Genomic DNA, 27,899 nt, shown 5'->3' with positions numbered 1-27,899 from the left:
GTGTGGGGAGGAGCTATACGGGAGGGGAGGAGCTGTACGGGAGGAGTCAGGGAGCTACATGTTAACGGCTCTGCGGGACTTTTAAACAGCGACCCGGGATTGTGGGCTACTGGCTCTGTTAAGAAAATCGGAAGTGTCCCCGGATTATTGTGCGGCATGCAGGCTGGCTGGGTATGCTGGGAGCCGTAATATAACTGGGACGATCTGCAGCTCTCTGTGTCATTAGTTCCTTCAGCCTCGTCCTTGGAACGGAGTCACGCAGCGAGATTCCCGGGGCTACAGCTCAGATACACCTGGAGCCGAGGTTAGTCCCTCACAGCGGTCTGTGCTGAATGCGATGGGACACTCATGCTTCCTATTGAGCTACTTAGTAGCTTCCTATTGTAGCCAGTGGGGACGTGTTGCCTCTACTCTCTGCTACATGTACAGTTGTGATGGGAATTGTATGCCCTGCATTCTCTTGCATGTGTGTAAGACCCAGCATCACCCAGTTTGCCCATATATATTACAGTTGAACTGGATCGTACCTCATGACTTGTAGGAGTCACTGAGAGTGAATGAGGGAGCCAGTACTTGCTGTGTGATCCTGTTGCCAGGGGATACAGCTGCTCCAGCAAGATGCATTTTTGGGATTCACTTGTTGTACTGACATTACAAAATGATGATATCTGCATCCTCATTAAGTCTGAACCTGAATGTCTCCTGAGTCACTTTCTGTTCATAGTCATCATCATCATAGCTGGGTGCAGCAGCCTATCTATACACATAGGTGTGGGGCTTGGCTTCACCCTGCTGATTCAAGCTAAATGTTTAATGTAAGCATTTACTTCAGACTTCTCATCATCCCTTGAACATAATATTATACAGGGGTAAATGTTGTAGTTTACCTTATTGGGGCATGGTTACAAACCATAACTTTGTTTCTTTGTTTTTCTTCAGTGCGGCTTTTCTGCACCCTGTAACCAGGAAAGCTGTAAAACCAAGGCAGCCCCAAAAGGTATTTACTTTATTGGTGATTGTGTTAGTAAAATATATCGCACAATACTCTGCAGTTATGAGTATAATATGGCATTGCAAATCATTCTTTGAAAGAACTCGGACCTTATTGTCTTGTCCCACTATTCTTGCTGCCTTTCGGATCTATGTACACTCTTTGTTTTTGTTCGATTTTTGCTGGTTGACCAGAGCATCCTTGTTTCCAAAGTCGTTAACGTCCATTAAAATGAACTGAGAAATGGTTGATGAACCCAATACAGTGGTGTCTAGTTTAGCTCAGAGCAATTTATAGCCATGTCACACTGGTAGCTTGTGTTCAACAAATGAACTGAAACCAAAATTTGGCTCAAATGTGACAAATGGCCACATGGGACTGTCAACTGGCTTGTCTAGCCAGCTATATTTTCCCAGCAGCAAAAGTCACTGGTAGGAAAAAACAAACGGCTGTTTGTACTATGGGGGGGCAATACAAATTGTAACACCTTAACCCATAGCTGCATTGTCTGGCTGTATTTAACATCCCAGCAGCTTTATTCCTCTGTCAGTCAGCATTGAGATCCTGATGAGTGCCTGCCTCTCCTCTGTCACAGTCTCTAACAGGTAAGACCAGTGCATTTGCTGTGCCTCTCTTGAACAGATGATTTTATGGTTCAGAAAGTGGGCACAAGTTACTTGTGTGACATAAACTGTGAATTCAGAATCTAATCCTACGCTAATTAATAACCTGGTGAACGAAAGAACTTTAACTCCTTTGAATAACTTGGACAAATATGATACATTTGTATTTAGTAGATTGAAATGTTTTAGTAATATATAATATGTGAATGTTGGTGAGACTATGCAAGCAGGAAGTTTGACCTAATCTTTCCTACCGTACTACTATGAATAAACTTTATGACAGATTTTTTTTTTCTAATAAGAACAGGTTTTTCCTGCTCTCGGAAATACATTTCATTATCGTTTGGGGCAGATTTTGACATGGCCACCACACAAGCCTTGGATATAGGATTTAGTAGCTAGGGTTATGGACAAAGTTTGCTTCAGTTTAGCAATAAAAATCAAATGTTTGCTAGCCTTTTTCTAAATTTACAATCCAGGCTTCACTTGATTTTCTTTTTAAACTTGAATACATGGATTTACCAAGGTCTTTATATAGCTTTAGGTATTCTAACCACCATGCTTAAGGGTATGTTTGTACTGGAAAAAGAGAACTTTGTTTTTGTGAAGACTGCGTCATCTCTTTCTTCAAGTCTTCTCTGAAATGGATTGTCAAGTATCAGTCTTGTCAATGCCTTTAACTGATAAGTAAGCCTTTATCACAAAAGCCCCTAAAAAGACTCCATACAAAACTCTAGAAAAAAAAATAGGTTTACTAATTCTATAACAATAATATTACCTATAACTCAGAACTACTTTCCCCTGACTGAACTCGTAATTATATCCTTATGCTTCTTTACACAATAAGTTGTCTCTAATTTCTTTCTGTCCTCCCTTTTTTAGCTGGTTTCTAAGTTCCTCATAGTTCTCCCCAGGGGGTATTAAGGTGGCCATACACATACCAATTACGATCTTTCCTGCAAATATAGGGCATGGTGGGACTGACCTGCAGACTGTGTATTTACAGAAGTGTGCATTCATATTGGCTTCTGTAAAAATGTTTTCTCTTGTGGCAGGCATTGATGTGCATTATATAAAATTTACACATCTGGCTGCAAACATTTTCTAGGTCCAAAGGACACTTCTTTGTTCTTACCTTCCTCAATTTACTATCTGCATTTGATAAAGAATAGACCCTTTTCTTCTTATGCAAAAGTTAAATTCTCTTGATATCCATAATAAAGCTACATCCTGGTTTCCTTTTTTTTTTTTTTTTTTTTTTTAACCTTTCTATCTTTGTCTAGTACATGAACATAAACTTGTCACTGTACCCCTGAGTCTGGGAGCTATTAAAGGCCCTTTACTCAGCTCGCTTTTGCACTCCCTATACATTATATATTTAGTAAACCTGAAACATTAAATTGGCTTTAAAGGGGTAGTTCACTTTCCTAACTTTTTTTTTCAGTTTCATTCCATACTTTGAGAATAATGACCTAATGAGCATGATATCTAAGTTTTGTTCAAGTGGTTATATTAGTTGTATTCATCTGGCACTGCTGAGAAATCAGTCAATTAACGTAGCAAAATCTAACAGGTTAGAGAGTCTGCACCAAAAAAGAGCTGCTTTCTCTTTGATTCTTCCTTTTGGTTTTGTAGTCAAGTGAGCACCACAATGAAAACCCAAGGCTTTTTCTTATGCACTATTCTAAGCAACTGCTACAACACTCATGCGTGCCCTCATTCTGTCCTCATAGACTGCTGCAACAGTCTTCCTGGCATTCTCTCACCTTCTTCAAAACTGTTTTACTAGAATCCTCTTTTTCTTGTCTGCATAAAACAAGAATTAAACAAGCTATTAAAGACCTTCACTTATCTGCACCACACTACTTCCACTGGGTATCTGTCATTTTACACCACCCACATTAACTATCATCTACCTATTTCTTTGTCTTTCACCTCTCTTTTTTTTCTTAAATTCTATTGCTCAACCTCTTCAAACCTCAACTCAAATCCTACCTTGAAGTGGTAAAACAGTATAATTGGTGGGACAGTGCCTCAAACACTGTGAATGACAGATTTTACTTGCATCCCATTTCTTTGTAAAGTACCCTGTCACTTTAGAGGTAATTTACAACATGGAAGGCAGGATGCCAAGTGCAATTAAGAGGCGCAATCCACCAAGTATGGTGTAGCTATTGTATTTCTTATCTGTTCCGCGTAATGGAAGCCTACCGATAGAAATACAGAAATGTATACATGGTTGATTGAGATCCTTTATAGTAAATATTTTACCTAGTTAATCTGAGTCATGAGACACATTTGTTATGGCTGCATTGGCCATAGATATATATACTTTATATACGCAGTTATAAACAGTAAGTACAAATTCCCTTGGAGGTGTCTTGGCAGGAAAACTGCTTTTGTAGAACACTTCCTTTTTGTATGTTGCATCCACCTTAAAATTACTAGATGCAACACAGAGGGGTCTGTTTAAAGGAACAGTAACACCAAAAAATGAAAGTGTATAAAAGTAACTAAAATATAATGTGCTGCTGCCCTGCACTGCTAAAAGTTGTGTGTTTACTTCAGAAAGTCTACTATAATTTATATAGATAAGCTGCTATGTAGCCATGGAGGCAGCCATTCAAAGGAGAAAAGGCACAGGCACATAGCAGATAACAGATAAAACACTATTGTATTCTACATAACTTATCTGTTATCTGCTATGTAACCTGTGCCTTTTCTCCTTTTTTCCAGCTTGAATGGCTGCCCCCGGGGCTACACAGCAGCTTATTATATAAATTATAGTAGTATTACTGTAGCAAACACACCAGTTTTACCAGTGCAGGGCAACAGTGCATTATATTTTTATTACTTTAAAGCTCTTTCATTTTTTGGAGTTACTGTTCCTTTAAGGGAGAAGACAATGTCCTGTACAAAAGTAGTGTCATTGTTTACATTTGTGTAGGTACATATAGCGGTATATTTATCATGCTGTGTAAAAAGTGGAGTGAAACATTACCAGTGATGTTGCTCATAGCAGCCAATCATATGCTTTGCTTTGGATTTCTAACTGTTGAAATCTAATTGCTAATTGGTTGCCCTGGGCAACATCACTGGTAATGCTTCTCTCCACTTTTTACACAACATGATAAATATACCCCATAGTGTTCCTCTCTATGCTAGTCTGTTTCAGCCATCAAAGAAGCAACCAGTAGGCTGTGGTGTGTTTCCATGCATGACAGGAGGCCCAGGGGGGTATCAGCCGGCTGCAATACAGTGGGCCAAGTGACACTTCATGTGCCAAGGTTTTGGGTTCACAACTATTTTCTCATCACTGTTGTACAGTATTTGCTGAATGTTAGTGACCATTTACATAAAATCTTGTTACAAATGTTTTTCTTAAATACTGATTTGCGCTGACTTTCTAATCTTATTCTCTGTTCCTGTGAATGTGATAGCAATCTAATGTCACATGCTTGCACCATTTGTCATTTCTCTTGCTTGTGCAGCTGTCAGCATTTGCAGGATCTTTTTCTACTGCTTGTAGTCGCATTGGCTTGGCTGTATTTTGCTTTTTGGTATTTCTATGTTAATTTGTAGTTTAGTAAGCAAAGCTATAATATACACATGCAAATTCAATGCTTGCTGCTCACTTCCAAACATCTTTCCGAACCCAGAATAGTCATAGTCCTATTGGTACCAAAGGAGGGCATAACTTTATGCAGAACATATATGGTTTTCATTTACTTCCAGTGGAGAAAGAACAAAGCTTATACCCGTGTCTGTTTTCAGAATTAGTTTGACTACTTTGAGGAGTCTTTGGCCAAACTAGTAATGCTTGGCCCCATACAGGCATGTAGCTATGCGACTATTCCTTCCTGATCAGTTGCTGTCCATGTCACTATCCCAGCTAATTGCAAGGAAGTGCTAAGATGGCATTCTTTCACAATTTCAGTGTTGCTGCATGAAAAGTTTTACATTCTGTGATTCTAATGGATTTTCCTGCCAGCCTTGGCACTTTGTCACTAATATGTCACTTCCTTTGCCAACAAAGTAAATGAATTCAAGAAAATGAACAGTCTCAGTGCAAGGACAATTGTAATATAATATTCCAAAATAGAAGAAATGGTCCGTTTTATTTTTCAGAGCTAATGTTAAACACCCCATGCGTTTCAGCCTAAGTACTGTACATGCAGATTGTTATTGCAAGAAAATCTTCGGAGTTGTCAAGTTGTAACATTGTTTGTTTATTCAGAGGAACCTTCTGTAGGTGCTGGAAAGGCTGGGCACAAAGTATCTTTTCTTTTTTAAAAGTTATAAACATCTTTACAAATGGCAGAAGCTTTCTGGCTTCAAAGACATAACTATGCAGTGTGCATGGAAAAATAAATGGAAGCAAATCCCTGCTTATAAATAGGTTGTGCCGTCCCCTTTATGTGTGTGCTCCAGTGCTTTGTGTGGCAGGGTAATGGTCTTTGCAGTCTCTGCATTGTGAAAAGACTGAATTGGCTACTCCCATACAATTAACATACTTGTGGCATGTGCTTGTGTGAAGCAGAGCCAGTGTTCTGTACAGACTTGCCTGTGACCTTACATTCAGAAAAACAACTTCTGTGGAAATGCTTAGTAGCAGCCCATTTTCAATATATGTCTTTGGTAGCAGGATTTAAAGGGAAAGTTAATCTGTAAATCAACTATGTATGTTGTAGAAGATAGACCTATTCTAAGCAATTAATCGGTTGGTCTTAAAAGGGTGGTTCACCTTTATTAAAGTTTTGAAAAATAGAGAGATATGGTAATGATTTTTGCCATTTGGTTTAATTAAAAAATGGATTGTGTTAAAAAAAAAATCTACCTGCAAAGGTAGTGCTGAATAGATCCTTAGGTCTCTGCTCGCTGCCCAAGCCAGGGAATTGCTGATACCCTAGCTGACTAAGGTCCTTTCTGACGTTCCCAGCAGAGTGGAAGAAGCGCAGGTATTGATCGCTACTGCACATGCGCTATTCATTTTGCATATTGATGATCTGATTGGAGGACAATTCAGACAAGCTGATTAATGAGTATCAGAAATGGCAAGAGTAGGGGTGTGCACAGTAGCAATTGCTGCCTGCGTCTCATTGCGATTTAAGCCCCTGGCTAGCAGATTGAAGAGACTTGCAATACCTTTGCAGGTTGATACTTTGAAAAAAACATGTTTTTTTTTCTTTAATTAAACCAAATGGCAAATATCATTTAAATGTCCATATCTCTTTATATTTCCAAACTGTACATATGGCGAACCACCCCTTTAATTGTGCATTTTGTAAAGATTTTGATTTACAGTAGAACCCCAGAATTGATGCCAGATTTTGCGGTTTCACAAAAACTACGCTGTTTTGATGCCACCCTTGGAAACCTAAAATCAGGGTTCTACTGTCTTACCTTTCTTGTTGTGTGGTGCAGGTTAGGGCAGATATCTCATGCATACCCCATGGCAATGCTTGTTCTGAACACTGGGTAGCAATGCATGGCTCAACCATATAAAAAAAAAAAAGTGGATGTGGAAAGTGTTTCTGAATCCCCTAACTTGCAGTTCTGGCACCTCTGGAGAGGTGTGATTATCTACAGAGTGGCTAGGACATCATCACTAATGTCACTGAGGTCTGTCATCTGCCCCATCTCTCAGTGACTGAGATCAATTTCACCAAAGCGATTTGGTGGCTGTTAAAACCTCTCGTTGTGCCACTGACCTGAAAAGAGAATATCATAAATAAATGGTGTTTAACTAAATATTTTAAAGAAAATTGTAATACTGCACAGCTTTCTGATATACATTAATAACACCTGTTGTAAAGTTATTTCTAACAGTAATTGCTATTGAAAGCACTTTCTATTGGACTGGCTACATTTTGTGCACTCCTGACTCCTGAAACAATGCAGTAGAAAGAACTGACTTGGATACCTGAAAGAAAACTAACTTCACTGCTACATTGTTTCAAGAGTTAGAACAAGAGAATAGATAAAAAGATACTTATACTGCTTTCAATAGCAGTTTTATTTACAAATAATTTTGAAAACCACTGCAAATTTGTAATGTATATCGGAAAGTTGTTCAGAATTGCATTTTCCTTTATTATAAAAACCGTTTTTGGGTGGATAGCTTCTTTGTTGCAATGTATGTGTTTGAATTACTTGCTTATCTCACATTCTAGCAATCATCTTGGCTCATATCCTAATCATGGGATTTTTCCTTGTCACTTCATATACATAAGAGTGCAGGGAGTGAGATCAACAAAGGGAGATTACTACCCCTAGCAATGTAGAGAGCAGTATATTTAATATTATAACACTTACCTTTTTTATAGCACAGCTTGCGTTTTGGCATTAGTGTCACTTTAAGAGCCCTTGCATGCATGCAGCCTGTCATATGCATTTTGTGACATCATTGTTAAATATATAATCCTAATTCTTCTAAAGAGCTTTCCTTCTCCTCTTTAAAACTGAGTCTGCCTGTTACCTCTATATCAATGGTGCATTCATTTTTCCCAGAATCCCAGCTGCTTCTGTCTCCATGACTCTAACATGACACCTGTCTCTCTAAGTCATTGGCTGCTCAGTCAGCATGGATCACTTTGCTTTTTCCGCTCTACAAACTGTCGGTCTGCTGACGGAAAAACAAAAGTGAGACCTGAAGCCAAGCCTCTTGTGTTCCATTTACAGAGCAGCAGCCCAATGGAGCCGGGAAGGGCACGAGAAGCGGAAACTTTGTGCAGCATAACCCATCTTAATAAATGAAGAATAGAGGAATATAAAATACCAGCTGCTCAAATCTTCAGTCTTTTCTTCCTTGTAACCACTGCTACATCCAGCAGCACTTCTTGGGCTCTCTTTCTGTATTTCCCATTAATCCTCTTTTGAGAATGCATGTCGATGGAGGGGACTGAAGTGTTGTTAAGTATGCGCGAAGACCCTAGTTTTCATGTCCGGTACAGGTAAGAGATCTCATTTCATAGCTTAACTGCTCTTTCCTTACTCACAGAACTTAACTAATGCAATGTTCATTATTCCCTTTCTACTAAAAGCTGTCATTCAGATGCTGGCTTATCCTATAAAAGAATAATTACCTACCAGGTCCAAGGGATTGATGGTCTGTACATTTCTAAAACACTACTTAGGGTGGTGTAGAGGTCATTAACACACAAATACTAGGTGGCTGGGAAAGACTAGTTACTGTAGTTTTTTTTTTTTTTTTTATTAGATGGCCATACACAGGAAGATTTAAGCTGCCGATTCAAGTCCTTTAGACTGATTCAGCAGCTTATCTGCCTATGTATAGGGACCCCTGATGCCCCTACCCGACCAATATCTGCCCAAAAATCAGTAGGACGTCAATTGGGCACTTTTTATGTTTTAGTCGGATTGAAGACCGCATTGGCTCATTAATGCGGCCCTCACTCCGAACACTTCTATCTCCGTACTTGTAATTCGATCATTTGGCCCTAGGGCCAAAAAATCGATCTTGCCAAATGAGCAAATATAATAATCATATAATATATGGCCTCCTTTTCTTTCCACTAACATAAAGGATGCAAATGGGGTATGCTTTTCTGTATGGCAAAAAAGGTCAGCCCTCCGGTCTGTATCACAACTACAGTACAGGTATGGGATCCCTTATCCGGAAACCTGTTATCCAGAAAGTTCCGAATTACAGAATGGTCATCTCCCATAGACTCCATTATAAGCAAATTTTTCTCTGTAATAATAAAGCAGTACCTTGTACTTGATCCCAACTAAGATATATTTAATACTTATTGGGGGCAAAACCATCCTATTGGGTTTATTTAATGTTTAAATTATTTTTAGCAGACTTAAGTTATGGAGTTCCAAACTACGGAAAGATCCCTTATCCGGAAAACCCCAGGTCCTGAGCATTCTGAATAACAGGTCCCATACCTGTACCTGCATCAGGCAGAGAGCACCCCAGGGGTGTCTGCAGACATTTGTGTTTCCATACCTTCAGAGGACTGGTTTCCCCCTGGCAGTCAGTAATGCATAAACAAACATTATTTATGGATTTAGAAGAGAGTTAATAAATCTTGATATCTTTGTGCACAAAATGTATTATGTAATCTGTCATTCTGTCAATCTGTCATCTGACATCTAGCAATGCACAGTAAAATGTAAAAAAAAAAACCTATTTAAAATGGTGGCTTAGTTTAGAGATGGCGTACAAGTTTATTTTATCATTAATTTTTAACAATGGACAAATAGCTGCGTGTGAGCAGTAGGGCATGAAAGCCACACCAGTCACAATGCACTCTCGTGTGTTCCTCCTGGGGTTCTCCCGTGTGTAACAGAATACTTCTCACAGCTAATTGCGTTTTCGTAGGGGGGGGCAGCTGTACACCGTGATCACCTGTAATATAATGCTCACCGGCTAATATTTACGTCAATGCTCCCAAAAGGACCAATGATAACCCAGTTCATCAATGCTGCATTGAATGACCACCAGTGTATCCACTTTAATTTTGTAAGACTTTCTGAAGTATCGTAGAGAAAGAAAGACTATAGGATATACTTTTGCTTTAGAATAAAGTGACTATACTTGCATTATAGTTATAGTTTCAGTCCATTTACCACTTAGGGATTTTGCTCTGCTGGGGGTAAAATAAGGGTACTTGCATTTCTGAAAGGTGTTGGGTTCTCTGTACAGTATTCTCTGTATGGCCTCTGCAAGCCTGTCTCACTACTTTTCTGAAGAGCAGAGAAATAATGAGCAAAACAAATAAGCACAACTTGCACAACTAACATGCTGAAAAAGTAGGTTCACTTGATATTTAAATAGAAATGGCCCTTACACATGGCCTATGCATTCATAGATCAGATGATTATGGCTTGGTAATCTCACTCCAATAGTCACCTGGTATAAGGACATAACCATTCAGGGCAATTTCAATTATTTTGCCACTTGCTGAACTGACAATAACACAGGCTTCAAAATGCTTCTGCTCTCCCTGCCTAATCTCTTAAGATAATGGCACAAGGGGAGTTTTCTTCACTATGGGCAGTTGTAGAGTGGCACCAATTTAGTTGCATAACCACCCAGAGATGATTATTACTGCTATGGTGTGCGCACCTCCACAAATCTGCTGTATTGCTATGTGACAGTATTATGGTTGTACCCTTAGAGCAGTGATCCCCAGCCTGTGGCTCGCAAACAGCATGTTTTTGATGCTGCACTCCATGGCCTCGAAGTACGTGCTAATTTTAAAATAAGAGCCTTCTGTTGGCTGGCAGTCTACATGGGGCTACTAAACATCCAACCACAGTACTTATTTGGCAACACCCAGGAACTTTTATTGTGCTTCTCAACACTTTTTACATCTGAGTGTGGCACACAGGTAAAAAAGGTTTGTAGCCAGAGAGGTGGAAGGGGTCCATTCATTGAGAATTGCTCCTAGGGCTGTTAATGAAAGGGGCCATCACTGGTGTGTGTATAAGTGCAAATATACAGACAAAGGACATGAATTCTATTAAATCTACACAATCTATTTCTGCACACATTACCACAATGAAGTGGGTAAATTGAAGAAAACAGGGCAAGGGAATTTGAATTCTTGGAAGTTGATCTGTGTGCATGCTATGGCAGCTCAGCTAGGGATAGCTTTAAATACCCAGTATGGTGCACTAGTAATTGCACTGTGTATTGTCCCACTAACCTTGTTCCTGGGTTCTATAAGTCAGTTAGACTCGTGTATATTTAACAATTTGGCACAAGATGACTGTCTTCCATAAATGAATGAAGCATCTGAAAGCAGCTTTACCAGATGAGAGGGTTGATCAGTTCACCCTATGCATGAAACCTGTCTGAGATAATTAGGGTTACGCTGCTGAAATGGTCTCTTCGTGTGTATGGTGTCCGTATGGAGGGGCCATTCGTTTCTCCACAGCAAGTAGAACGTGCCATGCATGCTAATTCATTGGTTCCCTTTCCAGCTCATACAATGGCAGAAATAAAAGAATAAAAGGATAATGTTCACCCATCGAGGTAATTGTAAGTGTCTGCTACCATGTGGCGACCAAGGCAGACAGCCAGGAAGAAGATTAGCGGGGATTACCTGTGTTGTGATTTTAATCTTAATCCAGTTCCCGCAGGCCAGGCATATATGTGAAAGCATTCCATGTTTTCTTATTTTCATTATCACCAACACCTACCCGACGGATCCATGAGTTTTTTTTTGATGGGTGCAACAGTCTCCTGATGACCAAACCCACAGTTACACCTGGCATGAACCATTCTCAGGACTGCTTTGGCTTTGGGTTCTCTAATTCCTTGAAAGCGATTCTCATTTTCTCTTGCTGAGAATGTCCATCATGTCTTTCTGCTTGGGCTGCGGGAAATCACCCAGGTAGCCTTTGTATTATCATTTAGCTGTTGTGTTGTGCGGATTCTAGTAGTTACTTTGCTGTATCATTCTCTGCAGTGTATTGGAGGGGGGCCCTAAAGGTAAGAGTTGGTACGGCTGAAAGTCTGTGACTTTGTGTGAGTGGCTGAGCTCTCTGCACCAAATTATTCTATTTCTGTAAAGAATTGCATGGTGTCTACTGCTCTGAGGTATGGAACACATATTGACAGCGGCAGTTTCTTCCATTACGTAATTGCTGTCCATGTTTATTCAGTGCATAGTGGGGCAGTTATTCTTTATACTGCAGGTTTAGGGGCCTGACTGCATTAAAGTGATGTCCTGTAGAGATGTGTCGTTGGGCAGGACTGGGCTGTCTGACAGCTCTAGTGTAGCAGAATGAAATATAAAGGGAGGCTGAAACATTAATTAAAAAAAAGAGAAAAAAAAAAAAGAGTAAAATATTGACACGTGGCTGAAATGGAAATATTCTTTTTTTTGGCTTCATGCAGCCACCTGTTAAACCTGTTAAAGAATAGTTGTGTGTAACGACATGATGGGTTAATCTGGATTTTGTTCTTATTGTGGTAAATACCTAAACTGCACAGAATGGAATTAGCAGTCTGTTCCCTATATGGCATGTAAAATGCCCTTGTGCTCCCCATACATCTGCACTTTCCTGCCTGGTAATTCTTTGTTTATGGCTATAATTCATAGTGTCAAGTGTGACATCCATGTCGGTAGTCTTTTGTGTTCTGGCATCATTTTGGTGATTGCTGAAGAAATGACAAGCCTCAAACAGCCATCCTACATGTGGTTATGTAATGCAGAATGGCATCACTGCCTCAGTAGTATGCACTGTACTGCAGGGTTGGTCGAAGTGCCATAAGCAATAATGATATTATCTGTATCATTTATTTATGTAGCACCAACATAGAATAGAAAACTTTATAGAGACTGATATCCTTCACGTTGGCCCCAATTTCACTGTCAGAACTAATTTATGCTGTTTTTCATGAAATTTGCAATCAGTGTAATCCATATTGGTTGGTACAAGGTTTTCCAAAATGGATGCCAAAGCAGCCTTAAAGGGGAGGTTGACCTTTAAAATGACTTTTAGTATGTTATAGAATGTCCTATTCCTAGCAACTATGCCGTTTTCTTCATTATTTATTTTTTGTTGTTTTTGAATTATTTGCCTTCCTCTTGTACATGTGTCCAGCTTTTAAATGGGTGTCACTGACCCCAGCAGTCAAATACTATTGCATGTGAGCTTACAATTTTATTATTATTGTTACTTTTTATTTCTTATCTTTCATATTCATATCCTGTTCTATTCATATTCCAGTCTTTCATTCAAACCACTGTGTGGTTGTTAAGGTAAACAAGACCCTAGCAACCAGATATCTGCTGATGAAAATAATTTGCCAATTGTCTTAAAATATCAATGTCTATGCCAAACAAAGTCAATTTAAAGCTGGAAACCCCATTTAATTTGCCCATTTATTCTTATGCACTCTTTTTTCAGCCTTCATTTTAGTAAAGTAAGTTTTCTTTCCATGTGCAATCTTTGTTGATCTTTCTAGCGGTTTAATTATGCTTTATCCTATGACATGATATGATGTTTTTTTTATTGGCATAGGGCATGTTGTGTTGCTCTTGTTAGTTCATTTCTGATTGGTGGATCCTTTGCTGCTGTTTATTAATTCATGCTTAGACTAAGTTGATACCCTGTTGATATGGGGCCAAAACATCATTAATCATTTATATACTGCCAGACAAATGCTGCATCATATTTATTTTAACCCCTTTGCTTGGCTAGCTCTCTGCTGTCAATACAGTTGGATTGGGTTTAGTGTTGCTGTGAGGTTAGGTATGCTGTAATCCGTTACAAATCTAATAATGCAAATTTCTTGCTCCGCTTTAAGAATGGAGGCATCATGTCTGGAGCTGGCCTTGGAAGGAGAGCGTTTGTGTAAGGCCGGGGACTGCCGAGCCGGGGTGTCTTTCTTTGAGGCAGCTGTGCAAGTAGGAACTGAAGACCTGAAGACTCTGAGCGCCATATACAGCCAGCTGGGCAATGCCTATTTTTATTTGCACGAATACAATAAAGCGTTGGAATACCATCACCATGACCTGACTTTAGCAAGGTAACCATTCCAGCGCAAAGGGCTTTCCTCACCCCTCTGAAACTGAATGAGAAGGAATTTTCTGCAGGATTAGAAGTTGATATTCATGGTTGGTACTGGCCCATATGCAAGGGAGATTTTTCCTTCCAAGTTCACTCCTGTTTATTAATTAATGCATTTGGGCCATTGTAAAAGAAGATCCTTGCTCTTACGTACCTAAAACATGAATAATTTAGATTGTTACATAAAGGCTTTAGGTTTCATCGCTTCAGTAACTTTAGATAATATAGTAAGGCTAGCCATACATACTGCAGCCCATCCTTTGTCTGCCTTTGTCAGCTACTAATGATGGCAAAATCTGTTTGTTTATGATATTTAGAGCAATGAAAGCAAACTAGTATTCACCTTTGGGTTCTACTAAACCCTGCCGAATAAATAACCTTTACCTTTTAGGGAATCTAAACCTATGTGCTATAGGTATCATATGGAAATAAGTATTTTCTAAATGTAGTAAAAAAAATTCTGTACCATTTTTGAAATAATTAAGTTACTCTTCTGCATCTGTTTCTATTCATTCTCTCTTCATGCAGGACTGGGTGTCAGATTTCGAATGACTGTTCGATCCAATATATCCAGAATCCTTTCTCTCTACATGCAGCACTTGTGCCCAAAGTCAGTTATTTATTAGATTTTGTTAGGTTTTTTTTGTGCTGGAATCAGTTATTTGAGTGGGCTCTAATACATCTGCTAGGAAGGGGTCCCCCTAAAAGATTATATTAGAGCTGTCAATGAAAATCTGACACCAAGCACTTGCATAAAGAGATCAAACAGATACTGAGAGAGAGATAGTGAGGATAAATTTGACTGATTATTTAAGAAATGGTATTACATTTTTAATTTATTATATTTAAAAAGTTTCTTATTTAAGTATAAATCTTATATGAAAATTTCACTTGCAAGATCGTTCCCCTTAAAATAAAATGGATTATAGCCGTTAGGTTACTGGGCTGGGGACCAACTTTGTGTACAGCATTTATACCTGCTAGCAAGATGAAATCTGGAGAAGAGCACAGATGGGCTGCCAGCTCCAGAACAGTACAGAACCAACTGGAGTCTTGTGTGGTGGGATGTTAGCTATTCAGTTGGAACATAAAGTTTTGGGTAAGTATCATTTGCGTAACAAGTGCGATTTCTTTTGCAGGACCATTGGAGACAGACTTGGTGAAGCCAAAGCCAGTGGGAACCTTGGCAACACCCTAAAGGTTCTGGGTAATTTTGAAGAGGCAGTCTTGTATTGTGAGCGTCACTTGGAAATCTCACGTGAGCTGTATGATAAGGTGAGTGTATACTGTAGCTCCTTTTCTAAGCCTCACTAATAACACCAAGTGTGTGTGTGTGTATGTATATACCTTGAGAAAGGTCCCGACGGGGACCAAAACGTAATGTTGGCTGTTCATGCATTTTTTAATACACAATTAGTTTTTCACAATAGATCCGGTGTTGTTGGTCCTTGGTTCAATATATATATATTTTAATCCAACCAAAAGAACCTGTGTAAGCATGTTATGTTATTTGCTAAACGGCAAAAAATACCTTTCAACTAAATACCCATGCCTTGATCTTCCAGGTTGGGGAGGCTAGAGCACTGTACAACCTGGGGAATGTGTACCATTCACAGGGCAAGAGTCTGGCCTGCACCGCAACACAAGACCCAGGTGAATTCCCAGAGGACGTGAAGGCAGCTCTGCAGAGGGCGGTGGATTATTATGAGTAAGTGAGGAGGTACAGGCAGATCAACCATTAAATAAGCAAGATATTTGGCACCCCATTGTTGAGGGATTTCTAGTATCTAACAGCACATTTATATTAGGGAAACCTTATTTGTAAGCAATATTCCTACTATGGAGAGCAAAACACTGGCTGGCCCCAATAGGACATCAGCAGATACCATTGCTGCACTTTAAAACCAAATGAGTGAGCTTCAGCCTATAGGGCATTTAATGAAAATAGAGGTTTTGGAGTGAAACTTATCCCCTTTATAATACCTTTTATTTAAGCATTTATAGCTGGGCCAGAACAGAAAATTACCCAGAATGGGTTGTTGACGAAGTACTGAACAATATAACTGCGAAATATCGGTCAAGTATAGCTTCTTTGTTGTGTAGTATGGGCCCCTCGAGATCACAAAGTTATAATATTTCTTATCTGTGCATTACCACTCCATAACCTAACATCATTAAGTGCAGTGTATCTTTACACACAGGGCCAATTTATTGATTGTAACAGATCTGGGAGACCGAGCAGCCCAGGGCCGTGCTTATGGAAACTTGGGGAACACTCACTATTTGCTGGGGAACTTCCGAAGGGCAGTCTCTTCTCATGAGCAGGTACAGTATGTTGTGTGTGTATAGCTATACCTTGCTGTGCTGCATGTCTTTTGATTATGAATTTTACATACAATGTAAATATAATATAGTAAAGTTTTCTTTTTATTGTTTCAATCCAAAGTATGGAAAAAAATGCAATTTACTTATTATGCATAATCATGGTCATACGCAGGCAGATTTAAGCTGTCTATTAGGCCCTTCAGACTGATTTAACTGCTTATCTGGCCATGTATTGTGCCCTCTGACGGTAAACCACCCCTCCCCCCCAAAAAAACGATGATGGCTGAAAATTGGGCAGGTTTGATTTTCCTGTCGGATCGAGGACTGCATTGACTCATTGATATGGTCCTTGTTCCAGTGTCTTGTATTCCCATGTTTTTTAATCCTAGGGCTAATCAATTAGCCCCATATCTCCTACTTTAGATGGGCACATGGTAGAGGTACATTCGTTAGGTGACTCACTGAATGAGTATATATAGTGTATGGCTACCTTAATGCTTGCATTTGCACATAAGAATCTTTAGGACAGTGTCACATGGGGTCATTTCCCACCTCATTTAGACAATTAGAAAGGGCCGTTGACAAGCCTGTATTCTTTTATCTTTTCTGTCGCCTTTTTATAGAGACTTCTAATTGCCCGAGAATTTGGGGACAGATCTGCGGAAAGAAGGGCATACAGCAACCTAGGCAACGCATTTATCTTCTTGGGAGAGTTTGAGATGGCAGCTGAATATTACAAGTAAGAAATCTGTTTTCCATTGTTAGGCCATAATCCGTATTTTCTGCTAAGCTTTAGGTGTTGGGTGCAGGCTTATTGGCATGAACTCATTCAGCATCTTTCTAAGTGGGTCCCAGTGCAATGGGAAATATTACATGGAGTAAATGCAGTGATATTGTTAACCTTGTGCTCACTATGAGCAACCTCAACAATGTCCCTGTAGTTTCTCCTATAATATCAGTATTTTTACCAAAGGTATTCATTATACAGTCTTTGATTATGTTTTCTTTATTATTTTCCCATTTGTCTTTAGCACTGTGCACTCTACTGCTTTAATAACATGTCATTGTTTGTCAGTGTAAATTGTTAGGCTACTGGCACATAGGCGGTCGCTCTGGTTCTGTTAGAACACAGAATGAAAAAAAGCCAATCCAAATGGTTCTGTGCCCCCCACCCCCCCCTACAGACACTGCATTGACCTGTGTGTACACAGAGCAAATTTTGATGCAGGAATACAAAAGTATGCATTCATTTTCATGAAGAAATCCTCTGTGTGCTCACCCAGGCCAGTCAGTCAGGAGGGAGTGAAACTACTTAGATTGTAATGTTTATTTTATTCAGCTGCTTAGAATAAATATTAGTTTATTGCTTAAACGGCAAGTCTATTCTAGCATATGGTCTTCTGCATATTCATTTGGCATATGCAGGTTTACATTTGTGCTTAAAGTAGAAGGAAAGGTACAATCACTGGATGGTGCTAAAATGTTAGGCTCCCCCCAGTGATTGCAATCCCTTACCTTATACCCTGGGCTGATGCCCCTGTTAGCACAATACTGCACCAGCCCGGGGTAGCTGCGACCAAGCGATCCCCATCCTTTTCTGACTTCACACCACTTGTGCATACGTACAGTGAAGCCAAAACAAACAAAAAAAAAAAGCCTTCTTTTTCACTGTACTGTACCTACATCTGCCCCGGAATTGCAAAGAAAGAAGTCAGGATTATATGTGGCAGCTGGTGTTACTTTTTAGGGGACTAAGCCTCCCTAAACATTTACTAATCTTCACCTATGCTTATGAGGATTCATTTTGTGTAATTTAAAGGTTAACTTAAGCCCTGAGGTATTTTAAAATTTAGTGTTCTGGAATAGTGCTGGTGTACCAGTTTTCAGGGATAAAAACCCTATGCAGAAGTGGAGATGCCCCTTCCAATGTACTGACCTGAATTCTGAGCACAGCAAACATACATAGCAAAAAGAGCTGGCCAGGGTGGCCAATGCCCATAAGCCTCACTTAAGCCTCAAGAGGTTAGTACCAACGGATGAACTGAGAAGCTGGCTGTCCTTGGGGATCAGAATAGCAGTGTTGTACATTATGGCCTTCTTATATAATACATAATGGTACATATTGTTAAAGGCCTTTATTTTATTTGCCCATTAACAGAAAATAAAAGGTGGATGTTGGTTCTGGAAAGTTGTTGGTTGTTTCTTGGGCTAATGTGTTAGTTTCATGTCAGATAAATATGGAATGCTTTTACAGGAAGACACTACAGCTGGCACGGCAACTGAAGGACAGAGCGGTGGAAGCACAGAGCTGTTACAGCCTGGGAAACACATACACTCTCCTGCAGGACTATGAGAAAGCCATTGAATATCATTTAAAGCATCTGGCCATTGCACAGGAACTACGGGACAGGTGAAGCCACAATTCCTCTTACACCATAAATTTAGTCTTCATTGTGCTTCCTTTCCTGCTATGCAGTATAGGGAGCACGGTTGGTTACTAGGAGTGGTTAAATAACTTGTGTGGGTGTATGCAGCTGAGAAAGCTTTAGCTTATGTGTCAGCCTCAGTGGTGCATCACCGGAACATTACAAATCCTTCAGCTGCTCTAAACACACAGACCCATGTCACTGGTATGCACTGCCTTTGGCTTGTTACCTGTATTTCTCCTGTATCACTACATGCAGGACTAGAAAACATATACACTATGTGGCCAAGAGTGTGTGGGCACCCATTCCAAGTATTGTATTAAGGCACACCCATCATTACTGAGACAGGTGTCACTACATCATACAATTAAACTCTTGACAATGATGTGTTCCTAGGTTGTGGTGACAGTTTGAGGAAGGCTCTTTCCTGTTTCAGCAGGATAATTACCCCATACTTAGTGTAAGGTCCATACAGAATTTGGTTGCATAGGCAGGAGAGGAAGAACAACTGCACTGCACAGAGCCCTGACATCAGCTTAACTGAACACCTTGGGGGATGCAGTGAAACTCCAGCTGTAAGCCAGGCCTGAAAGCCCAGTATCAGTGCCCAACCTCTTACGTACACTAACTGGGAAAGCTTTCCCAAAAACACGGAGGCTGTTATAGCAGCCAAAAGACCAACTTCTCACTAAAACGTTTGTTTGGGAATTTGGCAGGTGTCCATATACTTCTGCCCATATAGTGTATATAGCAAATGGCTGCTTTCTGAAATTACAGTGTTATTGTAAAATCAAAAACAGAAATTGTAACAAATAACCGTATTTCAAAATGATTATTGGCAGCAAGCAGCTTGGTAGTCAAATGGTGCCAACTTGGGAGATGTAGCAGACTTTAGTAAAGCACATGTTGACCACAGAATGTTTGTAAGTTAAAGGGTGTGGTTGTGTGTGTGTGTGTGTGCGCCAGATGCTGTAATGAAGCCTGACCTGTTAGTATATACCTTTAGTATTGCATGTTTTTCTTCCAGTTGCTATGTGTCATTCAGTTGCCTTTTTGGTTTAATTCCATAAAACAACCCCTCATGTGAATGCATTTGCCCCCGAGCAAATGACTTCTAGTGAAGAGTGTATTCCTTTTATGTTTCAGGGTGGGAGAAGGCCGGGCCTGCTGGAGCCTGGGAAATGCATACACTGCCTTAGGGAACCATGACGAAGCGGTACATTTTGCAGAGAAGCACTTAGATATTTCCAGAGAGGTATGAAAGAGAATGTAATTGCCAGTAGTATGGCACTGTGTTTGCCTTATTGTTAAGGACATGCTTGTATAGGGAATAATGTGTGGGAGAACACTGAGCATTGTGGGTATGGAGTACTTGTGTGCTTTAGTATTATGTGATGGGGGATATAGGTGTGCTTTAGTATTACGGGATGGGGGATGTAGGTGTGCTTTAGTATTACGGGATGGGGGATGTAGGTGTGCTTTAGTATTACGGGATAGGGGATGTAGGTGTGCTTTAGTATTACGGGATAGGGGATGTAGGTGTGCTTTAGTATTACGGGATAGGGGATGTAGGTGTGCTTTAGTATTACGGGATAGGGGATGTAGGTGTGCTTTAGTATTACGGGATAGGGGATGTAGGTGTGCTTTAGTATTACGGGATAGGGGATGTAGGTGTGCTTTAGTATTACGGGATAGGGGATGTAGGTGTGCTTTAGTATTACGGGATAGGGGATGTAGGTGTGCTTAGTATTACGGGATAGGGGATGTAGGTGTGCTTAGTATTACGGGATAGGGGATAGAGGTGTGCTTAGTATTATGGGATAGGGGATAGAGGTGTGCTTTATTTCTTTGGGATAGTGGGTGGGTGACAAAGTTGTGCTCTGGTACTGGGGAAAGCAGATACAAGGATGCTTTGGTATAGGCAATGTAGATGTGCTTTGGGAATAAGGGGATGCCCTTATGTGTATATTCTACATGGAGTATAAATGAAAATAGGGTATCTGTCCTTTTTTATGTTTGAGTTAGTTTACGGCCTTAAGTTTAAAGAAACAAAATACTTTGTTTCCCTTTAAACAATGGGCAAAACATAGCAATACGGCCTTACCTTAATAATGTAAGATTTCTGTCATCCGCTTCAGAGTACATGGCACGATATAAAGATCATATAAAGATCTTTAGTTATCATCCCTTTTTTTTTGTCCAAAACACATTGTGCCAATAAACAGACCTAAACACTATGTAGTAAAATTTGCTTTCGAGGTGAAATGACCCCCTGAGCCAGATATGTTATAATTATCATGTGGCTAATGCACCGTGGGACATTTCCCTTTAACAGCTTGGAGATCGTAATGGAGAACTTACAGCACAGCTGAACCTGTCGGACCTACAGATGGTGCTGGGATTAAGCTATAGCACCAATGCCTCAGTTCTGTCAGAAATTCAGGATACGGACACAAGTAAAAATGGTGGGTATCGCTAAGCAGGATTTTGCACCAGTTGCTGATCCATTGAGTTGTGTCCATAAACCTCATGTCTGCTGTAGGATACACATCGTAAAATCGCTTGCTGAAAATTCCGCCCTACGCCTCCTACATGTGCCTGCACCAGAATGATTGAGATACGCTCGGGTGCAGGCACATGTAGCCGCTATACGCATTAAAACGTAAGACTTTGCATTATCTCGCGTTTTCATGCGTATATCGGCTACATGTGCCTGCACCCGAGCGTATCTCATTAATTCAGGTGCAGGCACATGTAGGAGGCGTAGGGCGGAATTTTCAGCAATCGCTTTTACGCTTGCCAAAAATGTCCGCCCTACGCTTCGTGTGGCATTAGCCTAGAGATATATGTGGGCGTTGCCCTGCTCTCTAGCCATCCCCAGCCTGCTTTCTCTGACTCTAGATCCCATTGGTTACACAAAGCTTCTATAAACCTGGCCTTAAATAAATATATTGGTATAACTTTTAAAATATATGTACAAAAGGGTAAGCTAAGCTATTACCTAAAATCTCTCTTTCCTGTACAGCTGTTTAAAAAATTATGACCAAACTGTTTTGTGTTTTGTTGTTTTTTTAAATAGAATTTAATGTAATTGCTGTGATACTTTGTGTTTTTCAAATAAGTTGCACGACCCAGGCTAAGCAGACGTCACAGTATGGAGAACCTTGAGCTTGTTAAGATAACACCAGAGAAGGTAAGTGACATGCCACTTCTCTAACTGTTGCTGCAACTCTGACTTCAGCTGGCTTCAGTGGTTTTGTTAGAGTTAAAAGGGGTGGTTCACTTTAAAATTAACGTTTAGTATGATGTAAGGAGCGATAGTCCGAGATTATTTGCAGTTGGTCTTTATTTTGTATTTGTGGGTTTTGAATTATTTAGCTTTTTGTTCAGCAGCTGCTCAATTTGGGATTTTAGCACCTACCTAGGTGCGAGGGTTGAAATGACCCTAGCAACCAGCCTGTGGTTTGAATGAGAGAATGGAATATAAATAGAAGTAATAAAAAGTAACAATAATAGGTTTTTGACTGCCGGGTTCAGTGACTCTGATTTAAAAGTTGGAAAGAATCTGAAGAAGGCGGCAAATAATTAAAAAGACTATACAAAATACAAAAAAGACCAATGGAAAAAAATTGGGCATTCTATAACAAAGTAAAAGCTAACTTAAAGGTGAACCACCCCTTTATATAACTGTATCATTTTCAGCATTAGTCAGAGTGATCGGAGAGGCAAGTGTGGCTGTCATTGGTGCAAAGGTTTTGATCTCTGGGGGGTGTGGAAGTATAAATGGATAATAGTAGCATTGTATAATTAGTCCGAAAACCAGAAAAGGGCAGTGTCAGGTTATAGAGAGCTGAAGCCAGATTTGTAAGACTTAAAGATTGAGAATGCAGATGATAATGGCTCCTCATTCCTTTAGTTTCAGGTGCAAAACTGGAATAGTGAAATACTTGCCAAGCAGAAAGCCCTGCTGTCCAAGCCCTCTGCCAAGCTCATGTTTGTCAACAGACTAAAAGGCAAAAAGCTGAAGAGCAGTTCATCTAGCAAAGTCTTACAGGACACCAGCAACTCCACAGATGCCTACAGAAAGCTGAGCAACTCGCAGCGTGTATGTTACATTACCTCTATTCTCCCTGCCCATTCTACCTTGCACTCATCTACCTACTACACCTAAGCCATTAAAGGAGAAGCAAAAGCTAAGTCACTTGGGGGTGCCAAAATGTTAGGCACCCCCAAGTGACTTTAATCGCTTACCTTGTACCCTGAGCTGGTGCCCCTGTTAGGAGAGAACAGCACCAGCGCGCGGTACCTGTAGCGAGCACTTCCTCCTTCCGGCTTCGTTTTGCAAGGACTAAACGACAGGCGCATGCGTAGTAGAATGAAAAGCCGACTTCTCTGTTAAAGTTCCGCTATTCACTCTGCTGTGCATGCGCGAACGCAGAAGTAGGAAGCGCTGCAGGTACCCCGGGCTGGTGCTGTTCTCTCCTAACAGGGGCACCAGCCCGGGGTACAAGGTAGGCGATTAAAGTCACTTGGGGGTGCCTAACATTTTGGCACCCCCAAGTGACTTTGCCTTTCCTTCCCCTTTAAAGGGGAAATTATATTTCAAAGAAAGACACGTGCTTCTTTTTGTAAATGAACCTATTGAATTTAAAGGGGTTGTTCACCTTTTGAGTTAACTTTAAGCATGATTTAGAGAGTGATAGTGGTCTGTAGTTTTTAAATTATTTTACTTTTTGTTCTGCAGCTCTCCAGTTAGAAATTTCAGAAGTTATCTGCTTGTAAGGGTCCAATTAACCTTATAACCAGGAAGTGGTTTTAGTGAGTAACTGATATATGAATAGCAGAGGAGCTGAATAGAAAGATAATAATAAAAAGTAAATTGTAGCCTCACAGAGCTAAAGATAAAAACTGAAGACCAGTTGAAAAGTTGCTTAGAATAAGCCATTCTAATACAAATTAAAAGTTACCATGAAGGTGAACTACCCCTTTTAAGCGAGAAACGAAAGATTACAAAATGTGAGGTTTTGACAGGGTTTGATATAACTAATTCATAACATCTCAGTAAGTAAGTAGTGCTGCACACCCTTTGGGTAAAATAAAAAGTTAAAATTTGTGTTCTCCACCTTCAGAAAAGCACAAGCACAGACGCTATTGGAGAAGAAGGCTTCTTTGATCTTTTGAGTAGATTTCAAAGCAATCGGATGGATGATCAGAGATGTAGCCTGCAAGATGGGAAGAGACTTAATGTTCCCTCCACGACACCGAAAACTATGAAAAAGTGTAGGTTGCACACAATGGGTTTTTGGTACAGAAAGAACCATATGAGTAGCCTGCACAGTAATTGCTCTGGATGTTGCAAGAAACACAACCTCCATTACATTACATGTGCTACAAGAGTCATATACAGTGCAGTGCGTTTCTCTATGCTTAACATGGGCCCAAATAAGCTAACAGTCCAGTGTTTAACACTGTATGTACATTTTGTAGCACAGCAATTGCTTAAACTGTACACAAATGACACATACAGAAGCCAGGGAAGGCATCTCTATGCCTACAGTAAGCTACACAATAGTGAGTTGCAAATGCAGCCCCAGCCATCACATATGGTGTAATGTGTCTGTTTGGTAGTTTTTGGCTATTTTGTCACTGAGTATGTAGAGATCAAGTTAATAGAAGATGTTACTTGCTGCTTTTTAGGAAACTGGCACAGGATTGCCTAAAAGATAAAAAGTTATGAAAGTTAGAATGAAGTTGCCAGTCTGTAACACACAATACCTGCATGCTCACGGTGTCCCCCTGTCTCTGTAGCAGTGTCTGCCTGCGCCATGTCGCCTCACACTGATGAGTTCCTGGACCTGATTGCCAGTTCTCAGGGCCGCAGGCTAGATGATCAGAGGGCCAGCCTCAGCAATCTTCCCGGCCTGCGGATTAACCAGCAACAAAGCCACTCTGTTCTGGGACATTTAATGGCTAATGAGAACCGGGAACCTGATGAAGACTTTTTTGACATGCTCGTGAAATGTCAGGTAGGATCTCTATTTATTTGTACTGATCAGTCTGATGTCTTTGGTAACACATCTGTGAGTGCAACAAGGTTTTACATAAACGTGGATATTTTATATGGGTAATATGTGCCGCCTCGTTATATGAAATCATTTTTATTCTATTGTATTCCAAAGTTACAACAGGCCAAGGAATTTGTGTTAGACTTGCTAGAATATTCCCTCAAGGTACCAGTTCATTGTTCTATGCAAACAGTGTTTCCTAGATAAAATCAGGGAACTGCACATGGTGCACTATTGGATATGAATCCCCCATTATCACCAGCCTTGATTGGGAATTCCATAGTGTACGCCAAATACTGTACTCTTTATTCAGTATGTCTCTCTCCCCCACCCCCACCCATTTTTGTGATCAACATAATTGCACCTGTAATTAATGGATGTGGCTGAAATAGCCAAACCTATGAATAAAGGATGGCCATTTTTTTTTTTTTTTGCCCCTGTGGCAAGTTATTGTAGCTACAGGCCATGTTTATATGAGCAGCTGCACATGTGGTGCCGCAGCATTGTCCCTAAAAAATAGTTTGTTTCACTCTTTTTATAATTTGCAGGGCTCCCGCCTGGATGATCAGCGATGTGCCCCCCCTCCACCACCCAAGAAAGGCCCGACAGTCCCAGATGAAGACTTTTTCAGCCTTATCCTGCGTTCCCAAGCTAAACGTATGGATGAACAGAGAGTTACCCTCTTAAAGAGACCAAACTCGAATTAGAGACAAGCCAAACCCACCTTTCTGAATGTCCAGTAACTCTGCCTTTACTTTTTTTTTTTTACATTTTTTTAGACTTTTAAAGGTATTTTATAGTACTTGAAATACTAAGTGGGTACTAAACAGTACGTGTGCGTACACAATGCCAAGCTGTGCAGGCATATCCAGCAGTGCAACTGTTGACGCCTTGCTCCGAAGAACTCTCTCCAGAAACCACTGCCACTTCCCTGCTGTACAGAAAGGGAAATAATGGGGCCCTTTCACAAGCAGTCCCATGTACATGTACCTCTCGGGCTCAGGGACTGAGTAACAGAGCAACGCAGTAAAAGGAAAAAACAACTGTGTACAACTCTGCTGTTTAAATGAAGGTTGCTCAGTAAGTAGAAGTCATTTTTTCTGCATACAGTTATGTACTGTGTGTATATGGACTGTATATAGGTAACTATTCTGAGTAAAAAAAAAAAAAAAAAAAAAAAAACTGCCTTTGCAGCGGACAATACAATGGCCTAGAATATTGTGGTTGCTGCACCCCATAACTCCCTGTATCTTAACCTTGGTTCACCAGATGCTGATGCACTACAAATCCTAGCATACTGTAACCCTTGATAATGCATGGTTGGAGTTGTATTTCAGCCACAATTGGGGACCCATGGTTTAAAAACAGGGCTTTAACAGAAAAAGTATAAGTGACTGTGACACATCTAAATCAAAGTGCTGATTGCCATAGATTAAGCCATGTGCACTGTGCAGTGTAGGGCCCCTTGAAAAAGCCATTTGCACTCTGTAAGAGCTGCCCTGTTCCCCATTTAGTTTTTTCCTTATTTGTTCTACAGGTTGTAAGTCACAGTTTAGCAACTGAATATCGTAAGGTCTGGCCTGTGTTCCTGCAATGAGGGGGTGAAAAAAAAGATTATATGTATTAATAATGTTTTCGTGTAGGCAGGAAAAAGAGCTATTTTAGTCTCTAAGCTCGGCCCTGACTGCAGGACAGCACACAGAAGGCAAAATCAGGGTGACTTCAGACTCACCCATATAATCGTAAAGATCCTAAAGGTACTGCAAATAAAGTTGCACTGATTTGAGTCACTTTTTTGGTAATGGTACTCTGGGCCTTTCAGATGGACAGGCAACAAAATGCTCAGAATATCTCCCATTAATTCCTTTGCAAATCACAGAGGAATAAATGGGGGGCAGTTGAGCATTCTGTCACCCATCTGCCAAGCATTAATAAACTCACCCTATGTACCATTACCCTAATAACAAGAGAGCACCACCATCTCATATCTAGGCCATTACCCCTGAAGCACTACAGATTGTTCATAGCTTTGTAAATATTTTTCATTTGGTTTTATTGTCGAAGTGAAAATGTAATGAGTGGTACATTCTAATTAATTCTGAATGTGTTTGCTTTAAGCGCACTGATTTTATTTGCAAAAGGGCTATTTTTTAATAGAAAAATATGTATTGTACAAAAAAAAAACTTTACAGAAAGGTACAGTGTTCTGTGCCAGCTCGCAGTTTTGAAAAATATACATGAAAAAAAGTCTAACACCACTAATGGTATAATTTGTTCTTTTGCTCAATTTTTCATTTTCTAAGTTGCCAGTTCCATTCTGTACTGTGTAATAAACTGTGGCATAGAACACAACTCTTGTCGTTTGTTGTTTGTTTTTTTTTTTTGTTTGTTATTTTTTAAATAAAACCACAATTATTTTTAATGTTCACCACTAATATGGCCCAGGCCGGAGGGCGGCAGGTATACAGCAGGTTGTGGCAAAGAATCCATATTATGTCATAATAGAAAGGGTGCTTCTGTGACGGCACAGCTGATTGGCTGCTTGGCAATAGTATAGGGCCGCAGGGTATCTCCTGCTCTGCCTAAGCTCTAACACTGGTTTGGAGTTGAGCAATCCAGTTTCCTGCTAGGATGTGCATGTACAGCAGATTAGAATCTAATGTTGATGTTAGGCAAAGGGAAAGCACAATGAAAGTTTAGTGGCCCAGTAGTCCAACTCTAGGGCTGGGGTTCATAATACTGGCTCTCTCCATCCAATCAAGATCATTTGTGAAGTCCATATTTCCACTGGCAGTTGCGTTTTCTGGCCTCTTTCATATTGGCCTGTGCTCTTTTTGCCCCTTCAATTATTCCATCTATATGTTCATGTGCATCTCTGTCTTGAATCCATATGCTTAGAGCACAGTTCTGTCCC

At 40.2% G+C, this 27,899-nt stretch overlaps 2 protein-coding genes across 8 annotated transcripts in view; one reads left to right on the top strand and one right to left on the bottom strand.

Annotated features, from left to right (window-relative positions):
- gpsm2 (G-protein signaling modulator 2) lies at window positions 1-27,337 on the top strand. 6 transcript variants are annotated; one of them, XM_004913740.4, is made up of 16 exons: window positions 11-304; window positions 940-997; window positions 8,296-8,567; window positions 13,907-14,128; window positions 15,309-15,444; window positions 15,735-15,877; window positions 16,371-16,494; window positions 17,118-17,233; window positions 18,749-18,904; window positions 20,067-20,175; window positions 21,256-21,385; window positions 22,043-22,113; window positions 22,837-23,025; window positions 24,050-24,200; window positions 24,732-24,946; window positions 25,534-27,337. In XM_004913740.4, exons 3-16 carry the CDS (start codon window positions 8,500-8,502, stop codon window positions 25,690-25,692), a joined length of 1,989 nt encoding a protein of 662 aa, XP_004913797.1. In that variant the 5' UTR covers window positions 11-304; window positions 940-997; window positions 8,296-8,499; the 3' UTR covers window positions 25,693-27,337. The 6 variants fall into 6 exon arrangements, with proteins under 6 accessions (XP_012817950.1, XP_004913797.1, XP_002932195.2 ...); XM_002932149.5 differs by having other exon boundaries at window positions 12-304; window positions 24,729-24,946; XM_012962492.3 differs by lacking the exon at window positions 940-997 and having other exon boundaries at window positions 12-304; window positions 24,729-24,946.
- The window catches only part of clcc1 (chloride channel CLIC-like 1), a 30,114-nt gene continuing 29,303 nt past the window's right edge, over window positions 27,089-27,899 (bottom strand). For both annotated transcript variants that reach the window (XM_002932173.5, XM_004913737.4), the window contains exon 13: window positions 27,089-27,899. In XM_002932173.5, coding sequence (XP_002932219.3) covers window positions 27,849-27,899 — 51 coding nt within the window. In that variant the 3' untranslated portion in view covers window positions 27,089-27,848.

Source organism: Xenopus tropicalis, chromosome 4, assembly GCF_000004195.4.
Source record: "Xenopus tropicalis strain Nigerian chromosome 4, UCB_Xtro_10.0, whole genome shotgun sequence".
In the NCBI taxonomy this organism is placed as follows: domain Eukaryota; kingdom Metazoa; phylum Chordata; class Amphibia; order Anura; family Pipidae; genus Xenopus; species Xenopus tropicalis.
Note: the sequence above shows the minus strand (reverse complement) of the source record. Positions and strands in the feature narration are given on the sequence as shown.